Genomic DNA, 12,491 nt, shown 5'->3' on the forward strand with positions numbered 1-12,491 from the left:
GGTCCTGTGGTGAGGGGAGCCGGGGCCGGTCCCGCCGAGCGGTGATGCTGAGGGGGCCTCTCTTTTCGTGCCGCCACAGGCGCCTGGAGCGAGGCGGCGGTGGATCACTTTCTGAGGTCGCAGCGCATCGGAGCGAGGGACGGGGTGGCCATCAAGTGGTTCCACGCCGCCAATAGTAAGGCCCGAGCCAAGGAGGCCGCAAGAAGTAAGTGCGGGCCTCTGCCGCCCTGCGCTGCGTTCACTTGCCTTCGAGTGGTCGCTTCACCGTTAAGGATGAGGGCTGATAGAGGGAGAGGGCCTGGTTGTGTGGTCACGTGTGGTTTGCTTGCTTGTAGGGGCCCATCCCAGGATGGCCGCCTGCCCCTGCGAACCACCGGTCTGGCATCGCTAGGGCCGGCAGGAGACGGTTTGGGGACCGAGGTGGTACCGCTTTCTTAGACAAACCCCTTCAGTTGCAAAAAGACAACCAGCTTCCAGGCAGGCAGCTGCTCTCGCAGTTCAGGCTTGCAGATTATCAGAGCCCTTTGTACCTCCCAGCAGACCACAGCCATGGTTAAGGGGTCTTCTGGTTTCATGTGCTCAAGCTAAGCTTGTTTGGAGTGTTCAGTTTTGATATTTGCACAGGGGAACAGAGAAGCTGCTGCTGCAGCTGAAACTGTTTCTGTGATGTGGTCATACTGAGGTTAGACCACAGCTCCCCAGTATGCCAGCACTGGTGGTCAGGTTGTGCCTATTATTTCTTGTTGGATCTTATGATAGGCCACCCTTTGCACTCTGCTGACACTCTGGAAAGCAGAAAATGGAAATTACCTGATCAAAAGTCCACCCATCCTCCCTCCATCAGATGAGGCTCAGTGCCAGCGTTAAAAGGACAGCAGGCTCTACGGTACCTCTCACCACTCTCACAGTAAAGAATTCCTTCCTAATGTGTCCTGTCTTCCTGAAACAGTTAACGATTACCAGGCAGTTTTGACCCCATATGGATGGATCTTCTCCTAGGTCTTTTTAGGGTGGTTTGAAATTGTGTAATGTTGTAACTCACTGGGGAATATTTTTTGGGTTTTACAGGACAGTTTTGTTACTGCTTTTTCCCTCCATATTATTCAAGATGATGACAGTATTTCAGGTTATTTGTAAGCAGTTTATTTCAGTGAATTTTAATTGATGATGAATACTGGGGACATATGTGATCTATTTATGTAAGTTTGATATGTAATTTGTTATCTGTTGACTATATTACAATCTTTTTTATTCTTATTTCCATTTTAACTGTATATATTGAGTTTTCTGCATGGGTGGTAGCACTGCCCAGGCTCTTGGATGCTTCTAATAATTAGAAGCTGTTTTCAAGAGCTTGCAGCATCCCTGAGATTCCCACTCACTTGAGTTGTGTTTCAGCCACCAATTTCCTGGCAGATATTTGTAGCTGACGGACTTCTTTTTTTAAGTTCTGGCTGAAGTGGGTTGATCAGTTTTGAGAATGAAACAAGGGGAATACTCAGTGTCTGCCGGTGTTAAAATCTTCTGGAGACCTTTCCTCTAAAAGGCTCTGACTGGAACCCTGTTTTAAGAGAAAAGATTAGAAATTTAGCAAGAGTGGATTCACATTTTGGATACTCACTTTGCTTTTCCTCTGAAAAAAACATGATTACTTGGCCGAAGGTATCTACGCAGATCAGTTTTCATGTGCTTGTAGATTTCTGAAGAGTTCAGTGACTTAAGTATCCAAAGAAATGCTTCTCTGTTGCTTCACAGATAGCAGCTCGTACTAGCTGATCTTCGTGGGTTAAGGGCACAGTCCAGTGTAGAAAGACTTGCCCCGTAGTTGTTATTGTGAAGCAGACCCTGGAACTATTGGTTTTGCTTCTGTTAGAGCATTCATTTCTTAAATCAACAGGTGATGTTCACATGATAGAAGCAGATGTTCTTCTTCGTGGTGGCAAAGGAGACCCAATCATGGCTCATCCACCTGAAACAGACAGTGACAACACATTGCAAGAGTGGCTAAAAGAGATTGTCAGCACAGATAAAGGCATCAAGCTGGATTTTAAGAGGTATCACAAGACAAAAAGATGTTTATATTCTTCATGTTCCTACTAGTTAACAATTTTACAGTAGACTGTGGTAGACCAAACTTTTTCGTCCTGTGCAATTTAGTGTAATGCATTCCTTCCTCAATAGAAAGTGCAGTGAAACATAATCAGTGTTACTAAATGCATTTCAAGGATAAAAGCTTTATAAGTGTTTTGAACTACAAATAATGATTTCATACTCAGTTAATTTGTTACTGAGTTGCTATTGAGCCAAGTTTTTCTGTTGTGAAAACTGAAATGGTAGTGCCTGTCTGGAGAGCTCCTATAAGTTTTCTGCTTGTGCCAAGAAATTGGGGAAGACGACGCTTCCGAATGGGAAGTCACAGAGCAGCTCCCAGGCTGCAGATGGGGCTGAGCCCCCAGGCTTGTCCTGCCATTATCAGCTTTCTGGATGTCATTCTGTACCATGGAATGGGAATAAAATGTTAAGGCTTTTCACAAAGCTTCTGAAAGCTTGCAGTAAAGTCAACTTCGCTCTCCGCTGAAGTTCATAATAATTTAGAAACATCATCCCATGCCAGCATGAATATCTTCATTTTCCTAAAGCTCTTTTTTACTTTTTTTCCACACCTTCTCCCACCAAGGAGAGTAATTATGTTTCCTGATCAGCTCCAATACTGACGATCTATTGGGGATGTCTCACATCAAGAATTAGGTGTACTCCTTTGAACATCTGATCTCTTACCACATATGATGAGGTGGTAGGTTTCTCCAGCATGGTTTGTAACACAAAAATGTTGCCTTTCCTTTTGTGTGGTAAGGTGCATGTTTTATGAAGTAGATTCCGTTTCTTTGGCATAACTTCTTAATTAAATTTTCAGACGTTCATTTAGAACTTGAACCATTAGCCATTTCATTGTCTTTAATGGAAAATACACCTGAAAAACCCAAGAGGTTGCCTTGAGAAGTTTGAAATGGGATTCAAAGTGAGCTGTGACCTCTGCAACTCCTAGCTTTAGCTTTGTATGAATTTACATCTACAATATCTATTTTCGCAGCAGATGGAGAAACCATATCCATATTAAAAAGAGCTTTATTAATGCATAAGTGTGCTGTGGAAATGCTAAAAAAAAGCTAGCTTGTTGTTAAACGTGATTTGTACCTGCTGTTCTGTGTAATGCAATCACAGTTTCATGTAAAAGTTCATGAAAATACAAAACATGTGGGCAGGCTAAATCCTTTTATTCATCACAGAATCTGTAAATGTCTTTCTGGACAGAGAAGGGAAAAGACAAGAGAAGTAGACGTTTATTTGGGTTGGATTGTTGTTGGGGTTGTTTTTCACTTTAATTATTGTTTAAATTAATTTTAAAACAGCAGCCTCTTATTTTTCTACAAGGTTTTTACTGCCAAGTGCAGTGATTTAAAAAAGCTTTTAAAATTACATTGCATTATAAGTCTATTTGCATAAAAGCATTAAAAAATAGCCCGCAGTGCAGATATAGTCAAATGAGCGATAACAGGATTTTATGTTCTTTTGAATAATACTTCTTCTGATACCATTGCTGAAGTTCTGGAGATTATTTCAACAACACTTAAAAATAAGTATTTTCTATATTTCTACTCGATCAGCTCAACTGACCACATAATCACATTTCCTGGTGGCTTTATCTGAAGAAATGAATGTATTCTGCAAAAGGACTTCAGTCCCACTCCAAAAATGCCAGTCATTCAACGTGGAGTCAGAACTACGTTTGAATTTTCCAAATGCTGTGCGATATAAACAGTGCTGTCTGTCTGGGGTATTTTGTTTGTTTTAAGAGGTGCTTTTTTGTCTTTACATTATCTTGTACTTTGTAGTGAAAAGGAAGGCATTCCGCGGGCTTTGACAACCCCTTGTATGTGGGAAAGTGTGAACTGTTCTGGTCTCAGACAATGTGAGAAATACTTCAGCCAAAAATATTCACTCAAGCCCTTACTACCTTTTCTCTAAGAAGACTTGAGCTAACACTGCAAGTCTGAAGTGGAATTCCTTCCACAGCGCAGCTTTCTCAACAATACAGAAGTTAAAATGTACAAGAATCACTTTTCACAGGAAATATCACAGGGAGCTCAGGGTAGGTTTTTGGCTTTAGTGTTAACCTAATGTAACAGCTGTCTGCCATTCCCAATTTTGGCTGCAAATCCTCACACAATTTGTCTGACCCTGACTCCATGATGAGCCAGGCTTGAGAATAACTTGATATACAACCATTCCTACAAAACAGTGAGAATGGTTGTTTACCACTTCACATCTCTGAACCCACACACTGCTGCTAAGGCAAGCATCAGCACTGGTGTAAGAGGGAGGTACGGTGGCCTTGGAATTGGGAAGATGTGGTAGCAGTTAACCATCATCTGTGCTGTTCAGGTGGGTACCCATGGGGCGTGTAGCCTGTGGTTTATATTTGTAAAGCTGGAGCAGTTGTGATCCCTCTCCTTGCTCTTCACAGTTATTCTTCCTGGTGCTCCTGTGACACCCAGAGGGACCAGTTTGTGGTGTTGAACAGGGAAAATAACCCTGCAGAACAGCAGGAAGAATGTTTTGTTGGCTCAGCTCTGCATTGTGTCACTGCAAGATTTAGAGGAAGAGCCAGATGATGGCTGCTTCAGAGCTTTTCACAATTGCAGGAGAAAACACAGGTCCTTGCTGTTAGTAAGGAAATCACAACTCTGACCATAATGATTTTAAATTCTTGAATGTAATATAGAAGGATAATTCATTTGCTGCAAAAGGAAAAAGTACATATTTTCTTGGCATTCTTTCCCTTTCCCCATTATTCCATATTTCCTTTCCTTCCACAATATTGCTGTTTCAGAAGTTTTGTTAGGATAGAGAAAGGTTATTTGTGCCTTCTATTTATGCTTTTTCTTATGATTTTGGAGAACAGTGAGAATATTTGATTTACGGTGTTTTGTTATATGCTTTAAGTGGTGCTACGTCAGCTGCTGAAGTGACTACATCTCATACTTAATAGTTAGCTGTAGGATGGGCCACTTCTTCACACTGCTACACTTTTGAGCTGTGGGAACAACTACAAAAGAGTCTGCAATGGCTTCCTTAATTAAAATCCTTTCTAAGAGTTCAATAACATCCAAGTCTTAACTTGTCAAGAGGTAGAAGAGCTATGAGGTAAGAGCCATGAAGCAGTTCATTTTGGACAGCAGAGAGACAAGAGGCTTGTGCTATTTGACACCAGCAGTCATAGTCCTCTGGTGGTAGAAAGGGTCCTCAGCATTTGCTCTCCAGCGTACAGGGAGAGTCTCATTAATGTACCCAAATATATGTGTACTGTACATTTCCTGTCCTCAGAGTGAGCTGTCATCTCACCTGTGTGTTACTGGTACAGTCTAGAAGCCGTACGGCCTTCCTTGGAGCTTCTTGAGCACGTGAAGCAGCATTTGAGGCGACCTGTGTGGATCAATGCAGACATCCTACCAGGACCTAATGGAAGTGATACTGTGGTGGATGCAAAAGGGTTCCTCGACACTGTCACTTCATTTTTCCCAGTTGTAACCTTGTCACTGGGATGGACAACTGGCTGGCACCGTGACAAACACAGTAAAGGTAAAGACAGAAAGTTTAGTGCTAACACTGCATAGTCTGTTGTCTTCAAATTGATTTCATAATTGGTTCAAAATAAGTTACATGCCACCTGGTCAGTTTGAAAATAATAGCAAATGTAAGAAGAATTGTTTTCTTTGTTGGTGTATATTTGATAGTGTTTTATAGAAATTGATTTTAGCATGTTTTAAGTACAAAACATTTTACATGTGTCATTTCTCTATAATTTTAAAGTCTTCTATTGCATTAATTGAATTTTTTTCCTAAATTTCTCAAAATATTTCTGTTTTTTTAAGGATCCCTGCTAAGTTAAAACTAGTCCATGTTGAAGTCAATAGCAACACTTTTTGACAGAACAGAGATACAATTTCCTGGACATTATGAAAATATCACATTCTATAGCTATATGTAAAATAACACTGCAATTAATAGAAATAAAGGTTTTCAAAATAAATTTATTTTTCGTATTGGTATTGCTTTTCTCCTCTTGGACAGTGAAATTTTTTATTTATAATGATTCAGCTATTTCATTTTAGAGTTCCGTCTTTTTCACGTTTGCTCTTGTGTTATGTTGCAACCTATCCATTCTAGAATTTATTGCGTCTTTGTAGAGATTGCATTTGCGACAAATTCTTTTTAATCAAATGCTCTTTATTGTAGGCTATGATTGGATGATGGTGAAAGAAATGGCTCAGATATGCAGTACGCTTTCCCAGCCTGTAACCTTCCCTGTAAGAGCAGTGTTAGTACAACAGTCGATGTCTGAGCTGTGTTGGTTAATGCAACGATCAGATAGGTAAGTTTGAGGGCTTTTGTCTTTAACTGTCTTTATTACAAAGGCACATGACTGTTTAAATTAAATGTAGCACAGTTATGTGTACATACTTAGCCTAATTGCATTGAAAATATTTCTTCGTCTAGATTATCCCTTCAGTTCTTTAGTTCCTTCAGTTCTTACATGGTGGTGTCATACAGAAGTGGTCACTGTTCAGTTTTTAAAATTACTTATTATAGGTAGTGAATCTTGTGTAGGTTTGTAATCCAGTTGCACTATAAATATTTCATAAGACTAATGTAGTTACATGGACCAAGTAGCTGAATGTTGTAATTTAGAATTAATTACATTTAAATACTTAAATTTTATAGATACTTTTTATGGGATTCAATATTTATACTTTCTATAATAATGTGACATAAAGACATTAAAGGTGATTTTTAGGTTGGAAGTTAATGAGTGTGCTATGAAGCTGGTTTTGCTTAGGTACTTCAAATACTTTCAGTGATTTCCAAACACTGGCTTAATATGTCCTTTTAAAAATAGTTCCTACAAATCCATAACAATTTCATGGAAGACAATTATTTACATGTAATAGAATGCAAATAAAGCCTGCTTTGTAAGTATTGTCTTTTACTTACCTTTTTCACCTGCTCTGCCTACCTACACTTAAGCACTAACCACGAAACCCAAGACAGGAAAATTAAGACAGTGACATGTATGGAAAATTTCTAAGTAATTAGAGGCAACAGAATGGAAAAACTAAAGTGCTTTTTTTTTCTCACTTATAGTGGTGAATCGAGAAAGAAATTAGAAATAAACATTTGAAACTGGAAAAATAATTTCAAAATATTCTTATGTCAGTACTACGTCTTGTGAGTTGTGCCATTCTTAAATATGTCCTTATCAGATAAAAGTGTTATTCCCACTGAAATACTAGGATTTTCTTTTTTACCTCAGCATAAAAACCCTGATTTTTCTTAGTGGCATGGTTGGAAGACAAATTCCTAAGACAGTGATTTACATGTATTTTAGATTAATACAGGTTTAATAAACAAAGGTGAAAATGAAGTGTTTGTCATGTGGAGATTGTGGAGCATAATGCTTTTAGCTTTAAACGGTGCTTCAAAGTTTTTAGGTTTTTTGAGGAGTTTAATAGTCTATTCAATTAATGAGAAACACTTATCTGATAAAGTACAGAAGATACAGATGGCATCACTACACATCACATAGGTGACAAAACATAGAGTATGAAAATTACCTGTAACAGAGTTTGCTTTGTATTTTCTGTTATAATGCTCTGCTTGTAACTGTTTTTTACTTAGTCAAACTTTAAATGCTCAGCCTGGTAAATTTCTTTGCTGGGTTTTTTTAGTTTAGTCCTTGCTAGGTTTGGCAGAACAGTTCACACAAGGACCAGGATACAGATAAATTGTTCTGAGCAGTGTATGATTGTGCATCTTTAAAATTTTGCTGTTTTCCTTGGGAAGTTCTAGAAAGTTTAGCTTTAGGAGCAAGAACCTGGAAGTTTTGGCTGAAGCCAAATTGTGTGACCTACCTTCATAATGGGGGGGAGGGGGGGTGGGAAACGTGTTGAGGAAATAGGCTCTGCAAATTTTAGTTTGCTTTCATATAGTCTGTCTGAACCAAGCCTTCCATGTGCCCTGTGTGCAAACCAGGATGTGTTTGATCACACCTGTTTCTGGGGTAGTAGTTTGATCCAGCAGTTGCTTTCCCCAGTACCTGGAAGTCGCTGTGGTAACAAGAAGATTGGAGAGATGCTTAGTGCTGTCGGTTGCAGCAGGGTAGAGGGTGATAGCTTGCCTGGATGTAGAGGAGTGAGGAGGGCAGGGACATTCAAAACTGTTAATTGTGATACTTCATCATTTGTGGTTGCTCAGCTTTGAAAACTAAAGAAGATTAAGTTTTTGGTATTTAATTACATTCCTAAAATTAAGATACCATAGTCCTGAATATTTTTGGGAGCTTATTAATGCAATGTCGTTCTGTCTTACATGCTTTATCTTCAGATAATATTATACTCTTTTTTTTCTTTTTCTTTTTTTCCTCCTTCTTTTTGATACAGATACAGCCTCACTGTTTGGACGGGAAAGGAAGACGTTTATTCTGTAGAAGATTTGCTTTACATTCGAGAAAACTTTGATAAAAGTAGTGTTTATTATGACATCTTAGAGCCACAAAATTCTGAATTCAAAAAAGCCATAGGAGTGGAATAGTAAATACAAAGCAGGTAATCTTTGACCATATAATACTTAGCCTCTTTAAACATGAAAATTTCTTATTCAGAGAAGTAAATTTTCCACCCAAAACAATTGTATAGTACCTAGTCATGGTTATTGGAGGAGTTTTAGTATAAAACTTTGTTGAAAGGCTTCTCAAGTAGAAATTTAATGCCTTCTTCAATAGGTCAGAATTGTTACTTACTCTTAATATGCAAGTTCTGTCTCATTCACCCAGTGGCATGTAGTAAAGGCTGCTCACATTACTTAAATATTCTAATACTACTTCTCTGCAAGCAAATGAGGGGAAGAACGGCCCCAGCTGACAGTCATGGACCAAGGTAGTATGTTACTGCTTTTGTGTAAGCCAGAGTCTATAGGACTCTCAGTCTCTACCAAGACCTGTTTTCACTTCTTACAGGGGAGGACAAGAGTCAAGACTCTATTAAGCGCAGAGCTATGCAGTTCCCAAAGGGGTTATTTTTGTAGCTCATCTTTATGCACCCCATTTTTAATGTTCTCAGAATTGATAATGTTCTCACTCCTAGTCAATAGAAAATGCTGCTTGCTAGATGTGAAGAGTTGAATCTGTGATGCTAGCATTCCAGGGAGAACGAATAGTTATTTTTACAGAATTAAAACTAATTAGGTTCTCTGCAGCATGCTAATTGTGCTCACTCCCATGCTTCCTGAGCCATCCTTGGATATATCCTTGGACATAGTCCTTGGATTGTCAGAAGACTGAGTTGGGAGTTGTAGCTACATTGCAGGAGGGGCTGGGGCAAACAGGAGCCCCAAAATTAAGAATAGCCCTGTGCTGTATATAAAGCTCATGGATGGATTACAGTGAGGTACACATCAGATACAGCATCAAAAGAGCTATAGTGGTTTATAAGATAGAGAAGTGCTGGTGGTTCTTTGAAGAGTTTTAAACTACATTTTAAATATGTGAGCAGTTACACAAAATGTTCTGCTGCAGTCTCAAACAGGAGCCCCAAAATTAAGAATAGCCCTGTGCTGTATATAAAGCTCATGGATGGATTACAGTGAGGTACACATCAGATACAGCATCAAAAGAGCTATAGTGGTTTATAAGATAGAGAAGTGCTGGTGGTTCTTTGAAGAGTTTTAAACTACATTTTAAATATGTGAGCAGTTACACAAAATGTTCTGCTGCAGTCTTTCAGAAAGCCAGAGGCTCTAAGAATGAAATAGCTGTTGAGTGATTAATGCCTACAGCAAAAATTGTGTACTTATGTGATAGTACAGTTATTTTCTGCATTCTCCTGGATTGTGCATCTTTTTAACTCTCAGAGTACAATTTCAAAAATTTTCAAAATTTGAACTGGCTTTTGAGGAATGCTAAAATCACTGCAGCCCTGCTTATCACCTGCAGGGAGAGTCTAACCTATTTCATTTTAAAAAAACCTATTTCTACTAAACTGTTAATTCCAGCAGGTTTTGATTCTTACAGCTATTTTGTATAGTATTAACACAACTGTGATAGAAAAGTTAGTTATATTTATTAATCCTAAACCTTGAAATATGGTGATTTAATGCAGTCACTAAAATTCTAGATTCCTTGTTTTTACCTACAGCTCCTTTGCCAGGTTTATTTAATAGTTGTTAGGAGTAGAGCTTTCATAATTTTTGTTACCTACTAAGATATACTTGGGAAAAATGAGGAAATATTTTTTTCCAAATGAGGAAGAAAACTATCTAATTGTACTTTGAATAGTTAAACAGAGTACTTAATTTAATTTACGTGATCCGTCAATGTGAATGGCAGTAAACATCAAAAGGTCAGGTTTGGCAGTGTTATTCCTTTTAACGAGGCCAATTTTTGGAATGAAATGCAACATAGCTGCATTAGCCAAAATGAGTCAGGCGGGTGTCTTTGAGTAACAGAATTTGCTTTTGAGGGGCATAAGGGAAACAGCGCGAGGACACATTGCTGTAGCTGTGTTTGTTTATTGAATGAAAGGTGCCATTAAAGAGCATTGGGGTTTTCGTATTCTTTTTATTGAACACTTTACTGGTTCAAGGGTTAGTCTTACTTCTCTTCAAGATATTGCTGGTCATTCAGAAGCAGCAATCCTTTCTAGCCATACATTCACTTCTAACAGATTTAAAGACAAGAGTATCTCATTGTCCTTTATTCCACAATTTATGTAAGTGTTTAGGACTGGGGTGGACTCACTCCCCTGTTTCAGCTCCTGGTTGCAGGCAGGTACATTTATTTACTTGAAGGATTTTGTCTTTCAGTTGGCTCAAAGTGGCCTTTCTGTGTCCACACTGGCAAACCTTTCTGTTATTTAGAAACCTTTTTCCTCACTTACCAGTTCCCACCTGAAGTATTAGGATTTGTTAAAACTGGTTAAACTATTAAGTAAAAAACATTATCAGCAATTGCCAGAAGTATTTTTCAGGATGCAGGCATCATGGAAGAAATATCACTGAGTAATATATATGGATATGAATAAACAGGGTTATTCAGATGAAATAAAAAGAAGATATCATCTGGATTACCAGAAAAATTAATTAAGGTAACAAGACATGTAAAACTAGGTTAAACAAAATGTTAGAAATTAATTTCATGAAGCATTCATGCAGTGACAGAAGGTTTTCACCATATGGTTAATTTTATTACTCTGTATGGATTGCCCTATATATCTGGATTTATGTATGTATTCTCTTTTCCCATGAATCTCTTAGTTTCCTGTGAAGTAATTTTTGCTGTTTATCTGAGGCTGGTCTGACTTGCACAGAAATAAATTCATTTGAATTGGTCTCTGTTTTCATGCTGGTCTTCGTACGAATGCTCTCCTTATAAAATAAGATATGTTAACTGTGGGACTGGCAGTAAGATAATAAAGGTGAGATGATAGCCAGTTATTTGTTCTGTTTGAAACGGGGATCTGTGGCATTTCTGTGTTACTCCAGCTGTTGTCTTCTTTCTTTACCTTCTGTTAGTAATCTGTTCTTTGTACTTAAAATTTTATTTAGCAGCTATAAATTCTGTCACCTCTTTGTGGAATTGGTTTTCTTTATCAGTGCTGGTTCGTGTCTGTTGATAGCTATCAGCCAGGTTTTTAGACTTAATTGTCCTTGTCACATGAAAAATCTGGTTGGCTTCAATGGAATTAGGTATTGTTCAGGTTGTCCAGTTAACTGGTTAATAAAACATTTCTAATTTACTGCAAATGTAGTTCAAGCTTTATAATTTTCTATGAATTTGATGGAACTTCTAAGTTGATAAAATAGCAAGTTACAGAAGAGAACTGACATCGTTAGTCCCACACAGCTACTTAATAATATCCTGCAGTAACATGTAAGTATACTGATGAAAGAAAAACAGAAGCTGATTTTTTGAGGTTTGTATTTTTTAAATGTGCTGTGGAATTGCAGAAAATGCCCCCAAAGACACATTTTTCAAAAGCAGTTCTCCCCATCTTCATCTTCAGCATTCATTTGAAGAATTACTCAGTTTTGGCCTAGTCTGACTTAAAAAAAGGTCTTTTTTTAAATTTAAATTAAATTTAATTAATTAAAACCTTCAAATTAAAGTCATTTATGTTTTATACATCAGCCATCTGCCTGTGATCAGGCCAGTTGCTAATGTTAATACGTACTTGTTTCTGCACTGTCCATTAAACCTTATTTAGCATTTGAATTTGAGCACTGTAAAGCTTGCACTTGTAGTTTTTATGTGTGCATTGACTGGATACTGAAGAATTTGATCCAAGCACCAGGTGTGGGTTCTCTTTTTCACATCAGCAGTGTTTGTGCTGCAGCCCCAAAAGCGCCTGAGTTCCTATGTGCAGAACTGGACTTGCATA

At 38.2% G+C, this 12,491-nt stretch overlaps 1 protein-coding gene across 1 annotated transcript; it reads left to right on the forward strand.

Moving 5' to 3' along the window:
* Positions 1–84: 84 nt before the first annotated feature.
* On the forward strand, positions 85–8,649 carry FAM151B (family with sequence similarity 151, member B). Its single transcript, XM_010190218.1, has 5 exons — positions 85–205; positions 1,898–2,054; positions 5,423–5,640; positions 6,298–6,433; positions 8,499–8,649. The coding sequence occupies exons 2-5, from the start codon at positions 1,909–1,911 to the stop codon at positions 8,647–8,649; spliced, it is 651 nt and encodes a 216-aa protein (XP_010188520.1). The 5' UTR covers positions 85–205; positions 1,898–1,908.
* The last annotated feature ends 3,842 nt before the right edge of the window (positions 8,650–12,491 follow it).

This window comes from Mesitornis unicolor, unplaced genomic scaffold (genome assembly GCF_000695765.1).
Source record: "Mesitornis unicolor isolate BGI_N332 unplaced genomic scaffold, ASM69576v1 scaffold36608, whole genome shotgun sequence".
Classification (NCBI taxonomy): domain Eukaryota; kingdom Metazoa; phylum Chordata; class Aves; order Mesitornithiformes; family Mesitornithidae; genus Mesitornis; species Mesitornis unicolor.